This window comes from Calypte anna, chromosome 2 (assembly GCF_003957555.1).
Source record: "Calypte anna isolate BGI_N300 chromosome 2, bCalAnn1_v1.p, whole genome shotgun sequence".
Classification (NCBI taxonomy): domain Eukaryota; kingdom Metazoa; phylum Chordata; class Aves; order Apodiformes; family Trochilidae; genus Calypte; species Calypte anna.
Genome location: NC_044245.1, coordinates 149,295,785 through 149,316,901, shown reverse-complemented (window position 1 = coordinate 149,316,901; position 21,117 = coordinate 149,295,785). Strand labels below are relative to the sequence as shown.

The following is a 21,117-nucleotide window of genomic DNA, read 5'->3' as shown; positions in this document are numbered from 1 at the left end:
ACTGGGGAAAGTACTAGCAAATGCATTATGAAAAACAATCCTGTAGTGCCAGGGAGATGGGCTGGAAAGCTGACAAGCTTGTCTTTGTTTTTAACTCAGCAAAGCCAAATCTTTCACTGGTGCAAATTGGTGCCGCTCTGTTTAACTCTGCCAGAGCTGTGCTTAATTTCCACCATCTGCAAGTTGGAAACCTTGAATCAGTGGTGCTCAAAAAGAAAATGATGGAAAGAAAGTCCAGAAACTCCAGTGGCTCCCAAGGAGAAGGGAAAGGAAAGAGATTTAAAATGGGATCCTGGATGGAGGAAAAAAAAAAAAGAAAAAGAGGAAGAAAAGAAAAAGAGGAAGAAAAAGAGGAAGAAAAGAGGAAGAAAAAGAGGAAGAAAAAGAGGAAGAAAAAGAAAAGAAAAAGAAAAAGAAAAAGAAAAAGAAAAAGAAAAAGAAAAGAAAAGAAAAAGAAAAAGGAAAAGAAAAAGAAAAGAAAAAGAAAAAGGAAAGAAAAAGAAAAGAAAAAGGAAAAGAAAAAGAAAAAGAAAAAGAAAAAGAAAAAGAAAAAGAAAAGAAAAAGAAAAAGAAAAAGAAAAGAAAAAGGAAAAGAAAAGGAAAAGGAAAAGGAAAAAGAAAAAGAAAAAGAAAAGAAAAAGAAAAAAGAAAAAGAAAAGAAAAAGAAAAAGAAAAAGAAAAAGAAAAAGAAAAAGAAAAGAAAAAGAAAAAGAAAAAGAAAAAGAAAAGAAAAAGAAAAAGAAAAAGAAAAAGAAAAAGAAAAAGAAAAAGAAAAAGAAAAGAAAAAGAAAAGAAAAAGAAAAAGAAAAAGAAAAGAAAAAGAAAGAAAAAGAAAAAGAAAAGAAGGAGAAAAAGAAAAAGAAAAAGATAAAGAAGAAGAAAAAGAAAAAAAGAAAAAGAGGAAGAAAAAGAGGAAGAAAAGAGGAAGAAAAAGAGGAAGAAAAAGAGGAAGAAAAAGAAAAAGAAAAAGAGGAAGAAAAAGAAAAAGAAAAAGAGGAAGAAAAGAAAAGAGGAAGAAAAGAAAAAGAGGAAGAAAAGAGGAAGAAAAAGAGGAAGAAAAAGAAGAAAAGAGGAAGAAAAAGAAAAGAAAGAAAAAGAAAAGAAAAAGAAAAAGAAAAAGAAAAGAAAAAGAAAAAGAAAAAGAAAAAGAAAAAGAAAAAGAAAAGAAAAGAAGAAGAAAAAGAAAAGAAAAAGAAGAAGAAAAAGAAAAGAAAAAGAAGAAGAAAAAGAAAAGAAAAAGAAGAAGAAAAGAAAAGAAAAAGAAAAAGAAAAAGAAAAAGAAAAAGAAAAGAAAAAGAAGAAAAAAAAACCCTAAGGCATTCAGGGCAGGTTTATAAAGAATACATTCTCTGCTTTGAATTATATCAAGAAACATGGACTATGGGTTTATTGACAATAAAATTTCCTCTTTTTTTCATCCACCAGCACCTTTTTACACAGAGATTTTATGCACGGAGTGTCTTTTGTCATCATTTTATCAGATTGCCCTCCATTCATCCACTGTCACAAACTGACTTTAACAGAGGTGGTGAATAAAAGTAACTGTGTGTTCTTTGAGATAGAAATGGTCTTTTTGTTCCAGATTTGTATTTGACACCAAAACCCTTGATACTCCATCTGTAAAAGGACTCTGGATGAGAGTTTAGTACAAATAACAGCTCCATGTAATAATTTCAAGTAATTTTCATATTTTAAAAGAATCTTAAAAAGGTGGTTGCTATTCATCAGCTTACAGACCTACATGAACCAGTTATAAACACAGGATGCTTTCTGGAATGTATTTTAAGAGACTGTTACCTTAGAACTTTATTATTTTTTGGCTAACATCAGATACGATGCTGTTCATTTAACACTTTGATTTCATTATGCACCAACATGATCCTGCCCTGTTTGTAAAGGGGAGAGAAAAACTTTGCTTTCCAATTCTCCACCAGTGAGATAAATTTTCAGGGTATTTTTTCCTCCAATCAGGAAGTTTTGATAAAAAGGGAGGGAGAAGAGTGGAGGGGAACACAACAGAAATACCCAGATCTCAACTTGACAAATATAAACCTTGCCTCAAATATTGCCTCAACTGAAACTGTTCATTTGTCCAGTTGATGGCTTCTTCTACCTCTGCTGTAGGTTTTTCCTCCATTGTAAGGAAAAAAACCAAAACAAATCCCCATGAAGGTCTAAGCACAGGGACACGATGTCCCAAGCTGCTGCAGAAAGATCTAGCAGAGCTCATCAGTCCATCGGGGCCATTAGCCTTTGTTTTTCTTTAAAAGGAGAAATCTCTTTCCTTTCAGCACATAACCATGCCTTTGAGATATGGGCAGTCCATGCAGCATTCATCTCCTTTGTATCATGTTATTGCTGACAGTAATTTTTTAGCCTTTTCCCAGGCCTTTCATCTTCAAAAAGCTCAGCAAATCCAGGCATGGAGTTTTGCCTTGGAGGTTACAGGGATGAAAATCAAGGGAGAATTGAGCCTTTCCAGGGAAACTAATATTCTCCCAGAGTAACTGCAATTAGAAATCAATCACCACCATTTCAAGATGCTCTGTTATCAATAACTGAATGGGGATCAATTTCTAATTCACACTCTTTTGGCTTTTCTCTGTAGAATTCTCCTTCTCTCTTCCCTGCCAGAGACTGTTTACTAGAGGGCTGAGTTGGAAATCCAAGAATAACCTTTCTATTTATGATGTTTCATACATATGTATGGGCAAAGAGCAAAGCTGCCTCATCCAACAGCTCTGGTACTGAACACCCTGAGGAATGTGAGAAAAAGCACATGGGAAAACCTCAGCTCGAACGAAGGAAGTGGGAGAGGATGAAGACAACCACCTCCTGTCCTGGGGTGGAAAAAAGTAAGAAAAGAGGGAGCCAGGCATGGTTTCCCATGCTGAGCATCCTTCTTTCTATGGGGTTGCAGACAGCACATCCAAGTAAAACTTAGCTCACCCTTCTACACCTCTTACCCTGAGAGGTGGCCACTTTTGCCATAGTATTAGCTATGGGAAAAAGTTCTGCTTTGCCAAGGTGATTTCTGAAGGGCTCTCATTTAAGAGGAGCAGAGCTGGTTGGCTGCACCTCTCCCCACTTCTCTACACACATGGAACTCAAGCAGCTGCAAAGATTTCCCTAAAACATAACCTGACCCCAAGAGCCCTCATAGAATCATAGAATTGGCTGGGTTGGAAGGGACCTCAGAGACCATCAACTCCAACCCTTGATCCACCATTGCGGTTGCTAGACTATGGCATTGAGTGCCACATCCAGTCTCTTTTTAAAGATCTCCAGGAATGGAGAATCCACTACTTCCCTGGGCAGCCCATTCCAATGCTTGATCACTCTCTCCATAAATAAATTCTTTCTAATATCTAACCTAAACTTCCCCTGGCACAACTTAAGCCCATGCCCTCCTGTCTTGTTAAAAGTCATCTGGGAAAAGAGCCCAACCCCCCCCTGGCTCCAACCTCCTTTCAGGGAGTTGTAGAGAGTGATGAGGTCTCCCCTGAGCCTCCTCTTCTTTAGGCTGAACAGCCCCAGCTCCCTCAGCCTCTCCTCATAGGGTCTGTGCTCGAGTCCCTTCACCAGCCTGGTTGCCCTCCTTTGGACCTCCTCCAGGACCTCGATATCCTTCCTAAACTGAGGGGCCCTCCATCAAAAGGAGCCTCTGTGATTCATTAAACACTGGGCCTCCTCTGCAGAAGTGCTTCCAAAAGTGACAGCAAGCCCTGGCTGTCAAAAGAGATGCTAAAAAAAGACCCTGGCTGGTCACTGGTTGCTGTTAATTAAAAACTAAATTTTGACTTCTTATTATGACTTTGGCAGCAGGAGGAGTGAAGGGCATTTCTTGCCTCACTTTTTTGCTTAGCAGAGTTGGGATGGTTGGAGCTCTTGGGGACATGGGAAAGTGTACAAGAGGAAACTAATAATGATAAGCAGTGATTTGTTGTGGCAGACACCAATGTGGAAACAGTTTTTTTAGCTGGAGAAAACTCATGTAGGCAACACGCATCTCTCCAGTTGTCCAAATAGATCCTAATAAAACCCCTGGCTGGTCACTGATTGCTGTTAATTAAAAACTAATTTTGACTTCTGGTTTTGATTTTGGCAGCAGGAGGAGTGAAGGGCATTTCTTGCCTCACTTTTTTTGCTTAGCAGAGGTGGGATGGTTGGAGCTCTTGGGGACATGGGAAAGTGTACAAGAGGAAAACAGTAATGATAAGCAGTGATTTGTTTATGGCAGACACCAACGTGGAAACAGTTCTTTAGTTGGAGAGAAGTCATGTAGGCAACATGCACCTCTCCAGTTGTCAAAATAGATGCTAAAAAAACCCAAACCCTGGCTGGTCACTGGTTGCTGTTAATTAAAAACTAAATTTTTGACTTCTTATTATGACTTTGGCAGCAGGAGGAGTGAAGGGCATTTCTTGCCTCACTTTTTTTGCTTAGCAGAGTTGGGATGGTTGGAGCTCTTGGGGACATGGGAAAGTGTACAAGAGGAAAACAGTAATGATAAGCAGTGATTTGTTGTGGCAGACACCAATGTGGAAACACTTTTTTAGCTGAAGAAAAGTCATGTAGGCAACATGCACCTCTCCAGTTGTCAAAATAGATGCTAAAAAAACCCAAACCCTGGCTGGTCACTGGTTGCTGTTAATTAAAAACTAAATTTTTGACTTCTTATCATGACTTTGGCAGCAGGAGGAGTGAAGGGCATTTCTTGCCTCACTTTTTTGCTTAGCAGAGTGGGATGGTTGGAGCTCTTGAGGACATGGGAGAGTGTTCAGGAGGAAAACAGTAATGATAAGCAGTGATTTGTTTATGGCAGACACCAACATGGAAACAGTTTTTTAGCTGGAGAAAAGTCATATAGGCAACATGCACCTCTCCAGCTGTCCAAATAGATCCTAATAAAACCCCTGGCTGGTCACTGGTTGCTGTTAATTAAAAACTAAATTTTTGACTTCTTATTATGACTTTGGCAGCAGGAGGAGTGAAGGGCATTTCTTGCCTCACTTTTTTGCTTAGCAGAGGTGGGATGGTTGGAGCTCTTGAGGACATGGGAAAGTGTACAAGAGGAAAACAGTAGTGATAAGCAGTGATTTGTTTATGGCAGACACCAACGTGGAAACAGTTCTTTAGTTGGAGAGAAGTCATGTAGGCAACATGCACCTCTCCAGTTGTCAAAATAGATGCTAAATAAAACCAAACCCTGGCTGGTCACTGGTTGCTGTTAATTAAAAACTAAATTTTTGACTTCTTATTATGACTTTGGCAGCAGGAGGAGTGAAGGGCATTTCTTGCCTCACTTTTTTGCTTAGCAGAGTTGGGATGGTTGGAGCTCTTGGGGACATGGGAAAGTGTACAAGAGGAAACTAATAATGATAAGCAGTGATTTGTTGTGGCAGACACCAACGTGGAAACAGTTCTTTAGCTTGAGAAAAGTCATATAGGCAACATGCACCTCTCCAGCTGTCAAAATAGATGCTAAAATAAAACAAACCCTGGCTGGTCACTGGTTGCTGTTAATTAAAAACTAAATTTTGACTTCTAGTTATGACTTTGGCAGCAGGAGGAGTGAAGGGCATTTCTTGCCTCACTTTTTTGCTTAGCAGAGTGGGATGGTTGGAGATCTTGGGGACATGGGAAAGTGTACAAGAGGAAAACAGTAATGATAAGCAGTGATTTGTTGTGGCAGACACCAACGTTGGAAACAGTTCTTTAGCTGGAGAAAACTCATGTAGGCAACATGCACCTCTCCAGTTGTCAAAATAGATGCTAAAAAAAAACAAACCCTGGCTGGTCACTGGTTGCTGCTAATTAAAAACTAAATTTTGACTTCTGGTTTTGATTTTGGCAGCAGGAGGAGTGAAGGGCATTTCTTGCCTCACTTTTTTGCTTAGCAGAGTTGGGATGGTTGGAGCTCTTGGGGACATGGGAAAGTGTTCAAGAGGAAAATAGTAATGATAAGCAGTGATTTGTTGTGGCAGATACCAACGTGGAAAGAGTTCTTTAGTTGGAGAAAAGTCATGTAGGCCACATGCACCTCTCCAGTTGTCAAAATAGATGCTAAATAAAACCAAACCCTGGCTGGTCACTGGTTACTGTTAATTAAAAACTAAATTTTTGACTTCTAGTTATGACTTTGGCAGCAGGAGGAGTGAAGGGCATTTCTTGCCTCACTTTTTTTGCTTAGCAGAGTTGGGATGGTTGGAGCTCTTGGGGACATGGAAAAGTGTACAAGAGGAAAACAGTAATGATAAGCAGTGATTTGTTGTGGCAGACACCAACGTGGAAACAGTTCTTTATCTGGAGAAAAGTCATATAGGCAACATACACCTCTCCAGTTGGGTCTGCAAAGTGGGAATGCACATATGTGCAGCCAGTAAATGTGACTTCAATATCCATGTTATGTTTTTTCCTTTCTGCTTGAGTCAAACTGTGATCTGCAGTGAGTCCCTCATGGCTCTCAGCTCTGCTGTGTGCACAGCATGCCTGGCAATGTTTCCTACCCCCCAAAAAAAGGGTTTTTTTTGTAGCTGCATTTGTTAACATTTGCCAAGTGGTTTAAGCTCTGAGTGTAAAAATTGCTGGAGTAATAAATGTAAAGCTGAGATGTTGGATATATAGATATATACACACTTTTAAAAGCTTCTTCTCAGTCTGTCTGTCTTTGCAATCTTCAGAAAATAAAATGCTTAAAGCCTTGCAAATAACCATGTTTCTTCACTGCACTGTGTGCCAGCTACTCCAGGCAGACACTCAAAAATATCACATTGATTTTAATCAAAGCCCTGAGGATGCTGACAAATTATCAGAGAGAGAGCAGGAGAGAAAATTGAAATCTGCCATTTAGTGGTGTCTCTGACACGTTGCTAATTAACAGATGGAGGAAAAATGAGGAAGTGCTGCCTGCATGGATTGTTTCAGTGCTAAATCTCGGGGAAAAAAGAAACAGATAAACAAAGCAACTCAACTCATCCCCTACCTTATTCCTTGTCTGGGTCTGTCCAATCAGGATGAGAGCATTGGAGGAGATGATGGAGAGGCAGAAGTTGATAAGAATGACAGAGCGCTCGGAGCGAATGTACCTGCAGCAAGAAAAGAGGGGAAGGGAAACCCCATCCTGTTACAACTTTCATTATGTTACCCCTGCAAAGCATCAGTCAAATGCAGGTTACACTGGGCCAGGCTCTATAGAAAGCCATGGTAAGAGATTGCCCATTTCCTACAGACAAAACCAAGGGGCAAAGGGAAGGGGAGAGCTTGGCTGTAGTGCTCAGCCCCCACATCTCCCACCATCCCCAGAAATGCTGGAATTATGAGCCAAGAAATAAGGAGCCAGCCAGGTTCCTAGTCTGAGCTGCTCCTAAAACAGGACTGAGTGCTGCAAGTCGTCTTCAGCTCTGCTTACTTGAAAGGGGACTTGAAAAGGAGCTTAAAAAAAACATACAGGCAACACATGGAAAGATCCCCAAAAAAAGAAAAAAAAAAAAGAGCCACAGGCATGCTGGCAATGAAAGCAGATTACAAACACATGCACCTTCACTAATACCTGCTTGTGATTCAGCATTCCCCTTTGTTTAACCTAACAGCCAGTCCTGAATTAAGAAGTATTTGTGGTTCTTTGGTGGGTTTTCTTTTTGGGTTTTTTTTGGTTTGGTTTGGTTTCAGAATTTTTTTTTTTTGTTAGTTTTTTCCCCTCCCCCCGATGGAGAGGTTTAACATTTCTCAAAACTAGGCCAAAGACATAACTGCAGCTGTGGTTCTGGGACATTTGGGATCCAAGTCAGGAAGTTGTTGCCTTCAGCACCTTGCAGGAGCAAGCTATTAGTCATTTGTGATTTGCAAGATGCAGCCCAGCCCCAACTTGCTGCTGAGGTTTGTGCACGACAATTAATTCAAACCAATGGCTACAGAGGAAAATGTCTTTGAAGGCACTTTTATGGACTTCATAAAATTAAAAGGGAATTGCAAAAGAGCAAATCTTCAAGGATTGACTCCAGACCTGACCACTCCAACACTCATCCGTGTGAATAACCCCAGTGATTTGGCACGAGCCCTGCCTGAATGCCAGATGAGTGCAAAGTGGATGGTGATGCTTACAGAAAGTAGAAACAGATCTATTAATCAACCAGCTCATCCCTGGAGGCTAGGGCAGAATTATTTCCTGTATTCCAGCCCATCAACTATTTCAATTGGGAATTTAATTTCATTAACTAATTTTAGCAAGAGTGAGGTGGTCATGCTTTGGCTGCAGAGGTTTGAGTTTCTGACTAGGGGGGCACGACAAGTTAACTGTATGTGTGTCTTCTGCCAAGGGCAAATCTGTGCTTTAGACCAAACGAAGGATGGAAAACGTTGATTTTACCTTTCCTCTGAGTTTTACCTTCAGAAAAGTATGAGTATTGAGGATATGCTTTCCTGGATACAAAAATGTCACTGAAGAAAAACAGCCTGCACTTATACTGAGTCTGTTGGAAATATTTTTTGGGTAGTAGAAATCTTTTTGGGTAGTTTTCTCTGAAATCCACCAACCTTCTTACAAACTACAAAATCCAGGCTTCCACCCAAGCTAGAAACTGGGTTTCTAGCAAAATGAGCATTTCCTATCATGGTTAATCCAATCCCAAATGTCCCCGTTTCTCAATACAAAGCTGTGGATCACCTGGATCCTATTCCATTTGTGGCTGGAGGGTACAAATCTATCCAAAATTATACCAGGCAAAACACAAAGTTTCTAGTCAGTAGCTCCTAGGGGATGGAAGGGGAGATTTGGACTCTGTTCTGGTGGGAATGGAATGGGATGTGACAAACACAGTGATCCAAGTGGCACAAGCACAAACTTCTAAAAAGGTAAGAAACTCATTGACCATAAATATAGTCTGTATGTGAATCTAAGTGAAGATAAAGCAGCTGTCTTCAGACTTTTTCCCCCTTAAACAAGCCTTTCCTTAATCCATGCTTCCCTTCCTCTTCCTTTCCTCTTCCCTTCCCTTCCCTTCTCTTCCTTTCCTCTTCCTTTGATCCCTGAACCTCCAAAGAATACAGCTTGGGCTGGTAACATGTAGAACCACAGGATCAGAATAACTGAGGGGAAAGCCCTCTTGACTTCCCACTCCAATCCTCTGGCCTAAAGCAGGATAATTTCAAAGGCAGATCAGGATTCTCAGAGGCCTGTCCAACCAAGTTTTGAAAATCACCAAGACAGGAAAATCCACCACCTCCCTTGGATGACTTGTTACAGTGCTTAACAGCTCTCATGGTGAAGGATTTTCCTTATATCCAGCTGTTTTTTGTTTGTCTTTTTTTCCTGCTGCAGCTGGTGCCTCTGGACCTTTCCTTATATACCTCTGAAAGTTGAGTTCTCTGTGATACCTCCTTAATAAACCCCTCTTCTTCAAAATAACCAACCTTTCTGTCTCCTTTTACATCATGTTCTCCAGCTCCCTAGGCATTCACTTGACTTGTTTTACTATGCCAACATCTCTTGTATTGGGGGAGTCCAGTTTTGGGCCCATTTTTCCAGGTGTGACCTCAGAAGAGTCAAGAAGAAGGGAATAATAAATTCCCTTAACCTGCTGACTATACTCCTGCCTTTATAGCCCAATATAATGTTGTTCAGTACTGTGTGGGTGAGCTGCTGATTCACATCCAAATCATTGCTTGTAGAACCTTCCCCAGAGAGGTTTTACCAAGCCAGGGAGTCCCCAGCCCATTGTGCTCCACATGGGGTTATTCTGCCCCAGGTGCAGGACTGTGCATTTGTCTTTTTTGTACCATTCCTCCACCCTCTGTCTCCAGTTTGCTGAGGTCCCTCTGAAGACCAGATCTGCTGTATCCATCACTGCCTCCAATTTAGGCCAAAAACTTCCTGAAGGGGCATTCTGCCCCATCATCCAGGTTGTAAAAGAAGTCATGAAAAATATTGGCCCTCCTATCAACCCCTGAGAGATGTAAGAGGTAACCAGCTGCTGGCTGGGCTTCAGACTTTTGCCCATCACTGTTTAAGCAGACACAAACTCCATCCAACTATTAAGCTACCTTAAGTCACCAATCCAGTCCACAGTTCCCTGGTCTGGCTACAAAGATGCTATGGGAGGCTGCACCACTTCTCTCTATTGATCACCTAACTAATCATTCCATCTCAAAAGGCAAACAGGTCAGTGAGGCACAATCTGCCCTCAATAACTCTGTTGCTGTCTATTCCCAGTTGCTTCTCTGTCTACAGTTTTGCCTGGAGATAACCTTTATATCTGCTCTCTCCTTAATTTCCCCAAGGTCTGTGAGTAGGCTGAGCAGTCAGTAGTTCTCTGGACACTCCTCCTTGACCTTTTTAAAGGTGGGTGTTACATTTGCCTTCTTCCAGGCATCAGGAACCTCCCCAGAAGACAGAAAATGGCTCTGCTTTAATATCATCCAGCTCCCTCAACACCTTGGATGCAGTCCCATTCAGTGCCATGGACACGCACATGTCCAGCTCCCTCTTCCTTGGGGGTGGGTAAGGATGCTCTTCCCCAGATGCTGCCTCTGGGAACAGAAACTTGGGTGCCTGAAAGCAAACTCTGACAGTAGGAAAAAACAAGGAAGGCACTGGGAAACTTCACCTTTTCTATTTCCTTCTCCATCAGGCTACTTGCCCCGTTCAACACTGGGCCAACATTTTCCTGGGTACCTACAGGAACCTTTTTTGATGCCTTTCACAGTCTCACATACAGCAGAAGTCTGACCTTCCTAATATAATTCTGCATTAATTATAATTCTGCATTGGAGTTGGACTAGATGACCTTTAAGAGGTCTCTTCCAACCCAATGCAGTCTGTGATTCCTATGCAATCCTTCTCTAGACTTCCTTGATAACCTGACCTGGTTACCAAACACTTGTTTATTATTCTTCAGCTCAATTCCAAATTCCCTGTTATGCTAAGATGGTCTCCTGCCTTGCTTGCTTTTTTCCTTCCATTGCTTCTCCTCCAGAACAGGATGTCCCACGGAAAGTAATCAGTGCACCTATCTAGACCCTCTTGGCAAGGAAGTCAGGAATTTATAGCAGAGAGGGAAAAAAACCAGGCCATGGTGGGTAATGTCAGAGGAGAGACCTCCAGCAAAGGCAGAGCTATTCCAAGGTTCTGTCTCATGGCCTGTCCTGGTTTGGGCCAGGATAAAGGTGATTTTCTGTCTTGTACTTTTGCTTTTAGCCAAGTCTCTTGTAAGTAGTTGCACTTGCTGAAATTAAGAGCAAGTTTCTCAGACAGTGTGTGCTTCTAGGACTGATAACACTTGATGTTTATAGTTACTGCTAGAGACTGGTATGCAGAGCCAAGGACACTACTCAGCTCTGTGGAAAACATTTTACCATCCAGGAGGATAAAGAAGTCCCACCTGAGCCCTCCTTTGGGGAGGAACCGACAAGATAGATGCCAGAATTGACCAAACAGAGTATTCCATCCCATATACGTCACACTCAGTATAAATTTGAGGCATCACGAGGGCCAAGCCAGATCCTTTCCAGATTTCCAGATTTCCAGACTTCTGGATTTCCTGATTTCCCTTCCTCCCTTCCTTCACCCGGCATCCTGGAAGGATCCCGTCCATTCGTCTGCCTGTGGTCCTGATCCGTGCCAGCCCACATCTGTGTGTTCCTGCCTCTGGTTCCCGGCTGCTGCCGACTCCGGGAGTCCAGCCTGGACTTTCCCAGGGCTGCCCTGCGGCCTCGGTGGTGACGTGAGAGTTATTGGGGGAAAGGGGGAGGAATGTGGTTTCCATTTTCCTGTATATTTGTATATATTTAGTAATTTTTCCTATTTATCATTACTGTTCATTAAGGTTGTGTAGTTTGGTTTCCAACCCATCAGTCTCTCTCCCTTATTCTCTCTCCTTTCTTTATCAAGGAGAGAGAGATTAATAGAGAGCGTCTGTTATTCGGTTTAATTGCCGGGCCAGTGTTAAACCGTGACATGGCCCTTGGTTGATACCTGGACTCTGTCTACTTATCAAAGAATCCTTTACCGAGTCACCAAAGCAGGTGAAAAGTCTCACTGCTAATTTAGGGAACTCCTGTTCTGGCCTGGGTCCTGTGGGATGTAGGGAACCCTTTGCAAACCAAGACATATGGAGAAGGTGTGAAAACCCTGTAGTCTGTCTCTCTGCCCCCATTACACTCCCTCCTTCTCCTCCAATGCTGAATCACTTTTGCTTCCTCACAGTTTTTACACACATCCTTCTCCACTCAGCCACTTACTCTTCCCTGCTACCTCCCACTTGGGCCACTGAGTGCCTCACCAAGAGCTCCTGGGTGTAAAGCAGGTGTTAAAAGCCCCTTGAGATCTCATTGACAAAAACTAAATCAATCTGCAGGCTTTGCTGGGCAGGGAGGGAGAGAACCTCACACTGATATTTTTCTGAACCTAGAATTCATCCAGCTAAAAAGCTCTGCCCTGCCCCACATGCTGATGGGCTGGTGGAAGATCTGTTCAATAGAAAGCATCGATCTCCAGGCTATGGAAAGGTTATTGACTCCAGAGGCTGTTGAACCACAATGAGTTCAGGGATGGAAAACACACAGAGGCTCTCCTGAAATGCCACCGTGTCAAGTTGCTGCTCGAAAGGAGTGACACAAATCAAAGCTGAAACACACTGCTAAGCCATTTCACCTGTTCTGACCCTCAAATAATTCCTTTTCTCTCCATTTTTTTTTTTTTTAATTTTCACGTCAGTTTGCAAGAGGCAAAAAAAGCTTTTCCTTTCCATCCCCCCCCTCTTTTTCCACATCTTTTTCCACATGGGTGGTGGAGCAAGTGGCCCACACACACTTTGTGTCTCCAGCTGTGCCCCAGGACAGCCCCCCCTGAGATGTAACAAGGTCACAGCACATCCCTGGCCAATTGTGTCACTGACCTCTCTGTCGAGGCTGCTAATAAGGCCAGGGATGCACCATCTGCAGCAGAGTTTTTGCAGCCATCTGTCTACTGGGAATTGGAGTGAGTCCACCACCAGGCCACCAACAGCCATCAAACAGAGACAAGGTCCAGTTTTCAACAAGGCTGTGCCAAATTGGCTATGTCTGAAGTGATCACTTGCATCAAAAAGCTCATGCCACTCACCCTGATGCCACTAAGAAGCAACCATTTATTTGAGGGTTTTGAATGGGAAGTGGAGGGCAAAATTGTTTCCTCTCTAATCCGAAGCCCAAAGCTGGGTTCACCTCCCTTTTACTCTGCCCTTTTTGTGGGCTTTCCCCTCTTTCTCTCCCACCCTTTCTTACTGCTTCCTGTGTATAAACAAACCCTGAGCTGGGCCAAATTCTGGGCACGTTTCCAGCTTGTCCTCAGTGAACTTATTCATCAGGAGGGTTTCATACCCAAGCTGAGCCTGTGTGTGCCTGCTCCAGATGCCTTTTTCCAGAGGTCTGAGTGGGAAATCTCCTGGCCAAAGGTCCCTGAAACAGCTGAGCTCTGGTGAGTGCTCTCCACAGAAGCCCAGGCTGCTAGGGACCCAAGAACCACTTTGATATAAAACCTGTATTTTAGCAACAACTGGAGCAACACTGCTGATCCTGCTTTTGAGCATTCCTCCAGCTGTTGTCTATCAGACCATATAACATCTAAGGCAAAGCAAAGTGGGAGCCAGGAGGTAATGTTGACTTGAATATGATGTTCCTGAGACCATTAATAGGACAGCACATTAATGTCCAGCAGCTATGCCTAAAATAAAAAAAAAAAAAAAAAGGACACACAAAGTGCTCAGGGCTCAGCCACAGGAATGCTGCGAAGTTTAGAAAAACATGAAAACAGCTACAGAGAAGAAATGCAACAAACTCAGTGCACCAAAGAGAAATTCTAGAGCTCACTTGACCATGCTTTACAGATATTTACACAAAGAGACTGAGGATAGAGAGCCCTTTAATCAATAGCTGGTCTCAGGATCACTTGGAAATGCATGTCCATCCTTGGCTAGCTCAGAAATGCCCATTCAAGCCTCCCGTAAACATGTGCCCCCATTCATGCTGGTAATTTTGGGGCATGGGCATAATGCAAAAGCTGGAATGAGAAATTAAAAAGAACATATTTTAAGCAGGCAATTAACTTTACTGTCCTCAATAACAGTAAATATTGAGGGGCACAGTCCTGGAAAGAAATACATCATGTTATTCCAAATGACTCTGGCATGCTCCAAACCCATTCAACCTAATGTCTAAACTTGGGTTTCAGATCCTGAACTTGCTTCTGATAGGAAAGAGAGGGTGAGGCTCGAACACTTGCTCTTTACCCTTCTATCCTAACTTTCCACTTGATCCTGACACCAGTGACACCAGTAAGTCACCTACCAGCGCTGCCCAGTGCTGCCCAGCCTGAGGAAAAGCAGGAGAGGACAAGGACTTGAGCACATCCAATGATACCCCAGGCACGGAAAAACCTGAGTTCTAGATAAATGTTATCATGATCAGTCTTCAGCTCAGAGCACTTGCCATAATTAACTATGCCACTATGCACTGTCACAGTATCAACAAGAACAAAAATAGTAATAAATTAAAAAAAAAGTATTTTTGCTCATTTTTTACTCTCTTGTTTCATTCCTCAAATGATAGAAAAAGTTATCACCATCCCAACTCTCAACTGAATTTACCTCCCTACCAAGAAGAATCATTTGAGAAAATAAGAGCCTCAGCCTGATCCCTTCTCCCCAAAGTGTCACAAATAGGTTCCAAGCAGTAAATTCTTTGTGACTATTTCAATTTAATGGTTGTTCCCCTCATACTGATTTTCTTTCTTTTGTTTTGCTCAAGAGTTCTGAAGCTCTCAGTATGTTTGCCATGCATTTAGGAAAGGTTTGGGTCTCATCAAGTAAACTCAGACTTTCTTTGATGCATTGTAGGGGGAGAATTCCTTGCACACCTCATGTCCTTCAGCTTATCCAATCCATCAAAATGTACCTAAGAGGAGCCTTGGCCAATGCAGGCATTTGTTCAATAAAACTTTACAACAAAACTATAAATGACACAATTTATGGTTGCACCTGACCTTCTTACAGGCATCCAGGAGCTCTCTGCAATGGGATGGACTGAGGAATCCCAAATGCATCTGAAGCTAAAGCCAGAACAAAGCTGAGAAGTTGGGGAGTTCTTTAGACTGTGAGGTTTATCACTCTTAAATTTACTGAAAAGTGCTGACAATTCTTCAGGCCAGATGTTTACACAACAGGTTGAGGATGTTCTTAGTTTATAAAAGACCCAACCAGGAACATTTGGGAAAAATCTGCCTGCCAGGAGGCAACAAGGGTCCACCTCTCCATCAACAAGGTTTCCTGGGGTAGGGGAAGGCATCTAAAACATCACAAGGCTTTTGAAAAATGGAACAATGCAACTACGTGGGGTCATGGCACTAATTTCACTCTACTAATTTCTCTGGCACTAAAAAGAAAGAATAATTCCAACTAAGCCACCATGAGGAGTTTTTTTGCAGGGCCCACTCATAATAAAAACCATTCCTCCTCAGACACCAGACACCCAAAATGGGAGAGGAAAAATTCCAGGATCCATGTAGATCAAGAGACAGTTACTTTCCCCACCAAGAAGAGAAGAGAATGAAAGCCATACCTCCAAACAGAGACATAAATGATAATCAACAGCAAAAGTGTCAGCGAAGATACTCCACAGCCTACAATTAAGGTGACAGAAGGAACCAGCACCTTTTCCATGTTCTGAAAGAGAGAAAATAAAAGACATTAAAAAAAAAAAAAGTAAAATGCTAACAGCTAAAATTCATGGTCAGAACTTTCTTCCTAAATGCCTGTGTCTCAACCTGACCCTCACATTGTACTGCACATACAAATAAAGAGGAAAGGAGAAGCCAGGATCTATTTTTGGGTGACCCAGACTTTTTTTTTTTAACCTGATTCTGCTCCCACCCACACCACTGTTAAGTCTGGGTAACAGCTCTGCTACCCATGATGAGGAAGGTGTGTAAAAAGATTGGGTTGCAAGAGGAGGATCAGGTCCTTCATATCCAGTGTGAGACTTTGAAGATAATTAATGAGGCAATAGCAGAAGGTGGTGCCTACACTAGAATGATTACAAATGAGCTCTTCTGGGAATGGTGCTGATGAAGGCTGGAGGATGAAAAGTAGGTGAAAAGCTTCCAATAACTACAAATATCCATCTAGAAAAGGAGGAAGTGGAAGCAAGCAAAGCAAAAAAAAAAAAAAAAACCAAAACCAAAAAAAAGATGTATGTCCTCTCCGGTGACCCAGCATCCAGTCATAGCATCCATCACTTCACTACTCTTACACTACTACAAGGCATTTCTTCCTATGTAGGGCTCCTCACTGGAAAAGTTGTTGTTTCTCCTTTCCTGTCTGAACATAAAAAAATCTGTGGATTCCTCCTGGAATGTCAAGAGCACACACACACATGCTATAACCTCTCTCCTAATCTAGTTCTCTACCCAACATCTGCCAGACCCTTATCATGAAACTCCCCCTCTTAGCTTAGAGTGAGGATCCAAGATCCCATTTGGTTTTCTCTGCTGTAGGTTGGTTTGGTTTTTTTCCCCAGCACGTTTCTCATTTCCACATCAGTGGTCTCTGCTGGCAGGAAGGCAGAGCCCCACCATGCAGCAGACACCTGAGAACCCTCTATTAAGAGTGATTAAGCAGCCTGCTGAGGTATGGGAGCACAGTCAAGGTTGTCACTAGGCTGGTGCAATGCCAACACCTCTCACTACAGCCATGGAGATGAGATGGTTTCTGACATAGCAAGGGTTTTAGCACAGGGAAAGAAAAAATGCAATTAGCCAGGAATTTGGGGATGGACCAGGCAGTCCTCTAAGGGCTTCCTTACACTGTTTTGTTGGCAGGCATGAGGCTGCTCAACCTGAAACTCTGATTACCAGGATGCCACGAAGCTGAGGCTACTGCACCTCTGTTCCAGGCTACTGAGCCTTCTGCAAATCAAAATATATTAGGTGAGGCTCAGTGCTGTGCTTATGTGGAGTCTGGCCAGCTCAACACATGGGCAGAACAAATCTGTGACCACTGACTCCAGGCCCATAGTCTGTACAAGTTTAGTCCATAGAGCCCACCAGAAAGAAGAGGCAAACGACCCCAATACACAGGGATCCCAGCTGAATTGTCCCTGAAATCTGAAGGGTTTTGGAAGATCCTCCTTCAATGGCTCGTTTTGAGCAAGGGCACCTCTCACATCTTGTGTCTCATTGGGAAGAATTAAAAAAAAAAGAGAATTTTCACCATACTGCAGCAATCAACCCCACAGGAGCTATTGGGGAGGCTGAAACCAGAGCTTAAGGGATATGAGACAAAATTCAGTGACACATTTAATGTCTTGAATGCCCAACTGGCATTAATACCAAAAGGAGCATGGATTGATTGAGGAATCCTTACAGGATACAGACCAGTTACAGATCACAAATCAAACTACACTGCAGTCTGGTGCTACCTCTCTGGAATGTCCCAGTAATGTGATGTCCCTTTCCTCCAGACCACCCCAGCACTAACACATCACTACTCCAGCAGACCTGAGACAGATTCTTGGAGTTTCTTCTGTGAAAGAGGAGGAGTCAACAAAATCACATAACAGATTTGTGCAAAACGTTTGGATGCTCGTTCAACTTGCTGAAATAATGGAACTGGATTTCCAGCAATACCTTAGTAGCAATTGGGCAGAAACAGCAAGAATAACAGGGTGTTGATCCTCATCAACCCATCCAGCATTTTCCTCCACCTACAATTTCCCAAAGTGCTCGTGTCAAATATTCCAGCTCATGTGTGGATTCTCTCTCTAAACTTCTACAGAGAATTGGAGCACTGTGATTTTTAACATCAACTCAGATGACTCTATTCCCACACTGAGAATTTAGTCTTGACAAATATTTGTGGAGAGATTTTTTTTGGGGAGCTAGGTAAACAGAAAGAAATTTCAATTAAAACATCAACATTTGGAATCATCTTCCATCAAACAAAATTGAAATTGGACATATTCCAGGCACTGGCAGTGCTTTAAATATTGTATCTTGCTTCTTATAAACGGAAGGAACTTTCTTCTGGGAACAAAAGCCTCTGATTTTAGTCAAGCACTGGGATAGGATGTGGGAGAGAGAGATGAAATCTACAATATGAATCCACAGCTTTACAATTTTGGTGCCTTTGCCACCTTTGTTTCTCCTCCTGCATAACCCAGATGGGCAACAGGCTTGTCCCACCCCAGAGATGCTTGGTTGTGATGAATGCCCTACAAAACACAAGCTACTAAGACGTGGATTATCCGTTCTTGCTCACTCCAACCTCACTCCTAACCCTTTTTTTCTCTCTCTTTTCCCCCTTAGGGCACTGTGAGTCCACAGCACACAAATGGTGGCCTGGGATGAGCATAGATTGTGACATTTGATTTAAGTAGGTCTCATTTCCCTGACTTTTCATGGGTAACTGGATAGAAGTGGGGGAGGAGCTCCATTAAAGCAAAAAAAAGACAGGCAGACAACTCACTCCTAAGCTGTTTGAAAGCAACTGAAGAAAATGGAGTTTGGATTTTCAGAGCTGAGCAGACTACATCCCTGTATCTCCAACACAGTAATGCTAACAACCCCCCCTTCCACATCCTCTCTGACATCTCTCCACCCTTGACAACCCCAGGTTCTTTCACCTTCTTCTATCCTGACTCCTCCATCAGTTAAATGGGAGGTTGAACATCCCTGGACCATCCCTAGGTCAGATGTTTGCTTATTGGCAAACCAAATGATGACTGGCCAAGTGGAAGTCACACTTGTGGGTAAGAGCTGGTGTTTATCTGCAGCCCTTTACACAATGAAAAAAAAAAAAAAAAGAAATAATAATTAAAAAAAAATTACCATGACCTTCACCTCCTTCTTTATCCTTCAGTCACACTTTCACAAAACCCCTGTCCACCAGAAGGACTTGGGCTGAAGAGATGCTATGGGAGAAAGAACTCCCATAGAGAAAGAGGAGAGGAGAGGAGAGGAGAGGAGAGGAGAGGAGAGGAGAGGAGAGGAGAGGAGAGGAGAGGAGAGGAGAGGAGAGGAGAGGAGAGGAGAGGAGAGGAGAGAAGAGGAAGAGAAGGAAGAGAAGAGAAGAGAAGAGAAGAGAAGAGAAGAGAAGAGAAGAGAAGAAGAGAAGAGAAGAGAAGAGAAGAGAAGAGAAGAGAAGAGAAGAGAAGAGAAGAGAAGAGAAGAGAAGAGAAGCTCTTATCATAGAAAGAGAAGAGCTCATGTCTTCTCCCTACAGAGGAAGGATGGATGGTCCAGACCTGATAGGATTTCTGTTGGCCTCATGATGGTGGAAAACTGCAAAACCCACTGGCTGCCAGAATAGCAGGAGCTCATTCCCCTGCAAATAATGAATCCTAAATGCTTCATCCCATGTATCTTAGGATTCTGTTTACTTTCTTTGTTATTAAGGTTTCTCTGCACTCCCCATCTTCCTTTCCTCCTCCCCCACTTCTTCCCTCTGGCAAAGGAAGCATCATTTGTTTTATTTTTCTCTGACTAATTAAACTCCCTGACAGAAGGTGGTCGGATATTGTAGGATCTGAGCTTTGCAAGGGAAATTTCCATGGAGGAAAACAGGGGGGAAAGCAAGGCTGGTGTGAAAAGAAATAGTGATAACAAGAGAAAAACAGCAAGGTGTTCTCAAGGTAAGACAGGAAGCAGGTCTGAGGGTTTCCAAGCACCACAGATGAGGAGGAAACTGTTTCCAAAGATTCCAGGAGCAGGGTCTCCACCTGCTTGGACTGGAGAGGGTCCCATCCAGTCTGCCCCTCACCACCTCCCCATATCTGCCAATGGGGGTCACCCAGAAGCACCCTGAAACACAGACTGGTTGGAGATGGAAAAAAAACCAAACAAAACACCTTGGCTTGGGCCAAGCAGGTCATAAGGAATTGCAAGTTCTGTCACCAAGCATGACAAGGGAGGAGAGAAGCAATCAATGGCATCAGCTAGGATGGAAATAATGAGTGCTGTTGCCTGGGGCTGTGTGCTGTCCTACCACCTCATTGCTCTGCCTAGTAGGGCAGAAGGACACTCCTCCTATTCTTTCTAATTTCACTTTGCTTCCTTCTTTTCTATTTCCTTCTCTTCCTTTCTCCCTAATTGGTTTTTTCCTCTCTTTTGTCTCCTTTCCCCCCTTCCTTTGGCCATTTTCCATGACATATTCTGCCTTTTCTTCTTGCTCTTAATGCATCTCTGGCTCTCCCCACTTTACATTCTCTACATTTTCCTCTTTCCTTCTCTTACTTTCTGCAGCACACCGTGAAAAGTGACTTGATTTGAGTTGCTCTTGTTCCATTATCTTGCTCTGGCTCCAGGGTCAAACAGGCTCCAATTAGAACAAAGTCAAAAATGGTATTTCTTAATGCCATGCAGTTTGCCTGAGACCTTACAAGCAAGCTGTTCATCCTTGGTACTGAGAAAGGCTGAGCAAAGTCTTTATGGGTACAACATCATAGTAATAAAGTCCAAAATTAAAGGATTTCTTTTGCTCCCAAATTAAATATAGACATGGGAGTTTATTTGGGGTGCTGGGCTTTTGTTTTTAGAGATGTGGTTGCTATTCAGAATGGTTGCTTTGAGCTTGACTTCCTACACCTTTGAAATTAAGGACTCATTAAGTCAGAAAATTACAAAAGTGCTGGTTGCAAGGGGCAGCCAGAGCTTTCCAATCCAATTTAATGCTTGGAGTGAGACTATCACTAACATCAGGTGAGGCTGCCTATGGTTTCTCTAGGTGAGCCTTGGAAATTCTGTCCCTTTGGTGACATTTCCAGAGCCACATCACTCTCCCAGTGACAGGGTTTTTCATAAAGTCTTACACGAACCTCTTAAGTTACACCTTGTGGCTTTTTCCTTTGTTAAATCATCAGGCACAAGTGAGAGGCCTCTTTTTTCTTCTTTTTTCTTATTGCCCCTCTGATGCCTGTAGGTTGTAATTAAATTGCCCCTTCCATTTGCCTTTGCAAGACCAAGCAAATCCAGCCCCCTCTCCCCTCATGGGTCATGAAGTCAAAACACTGAACCTCCCTCCACTCTTCTGACAAAGAACTGGACCAGGTGGGTTTGATTTACTCCCAGAATTGCTCAGGAATCATTCCACT

At 42.6% G+C, this 21,117-nt stretch overlaps 1 protein-coding gene across 1 annotated transcript in view; it reads right to left on the bottom strand.

Moving 5' to 3' along the window:
* The window catches only part of ADGRB1 (adhesion G protein-coupled receptor B1), a 223,264-nt gene that overhangs the window by 55,337 nt on the left and 146,810 nt on the right, over window positions 1–21,117 (bottom strand). The window contains exons 18-20 of the mRNA XM_030445190.1: window positions 15,592–15,695; window positions 14,323–14,418; window positions 6,986–7,088 (exon numbers count right to left, since the gene is read on the bottom strand). Coding sequence (XP_030301050.1) covers window positions 6,986–7,088; window positions 14,323–14,418; window positions 15,592–15,695 — 303 coding nt within the window. The remainder of the gene's footprint in view (window positions 1–6,985; window positions 7,089–14,322; window positions 14,419–15,591; window positions 15,696–21,117) is intronic.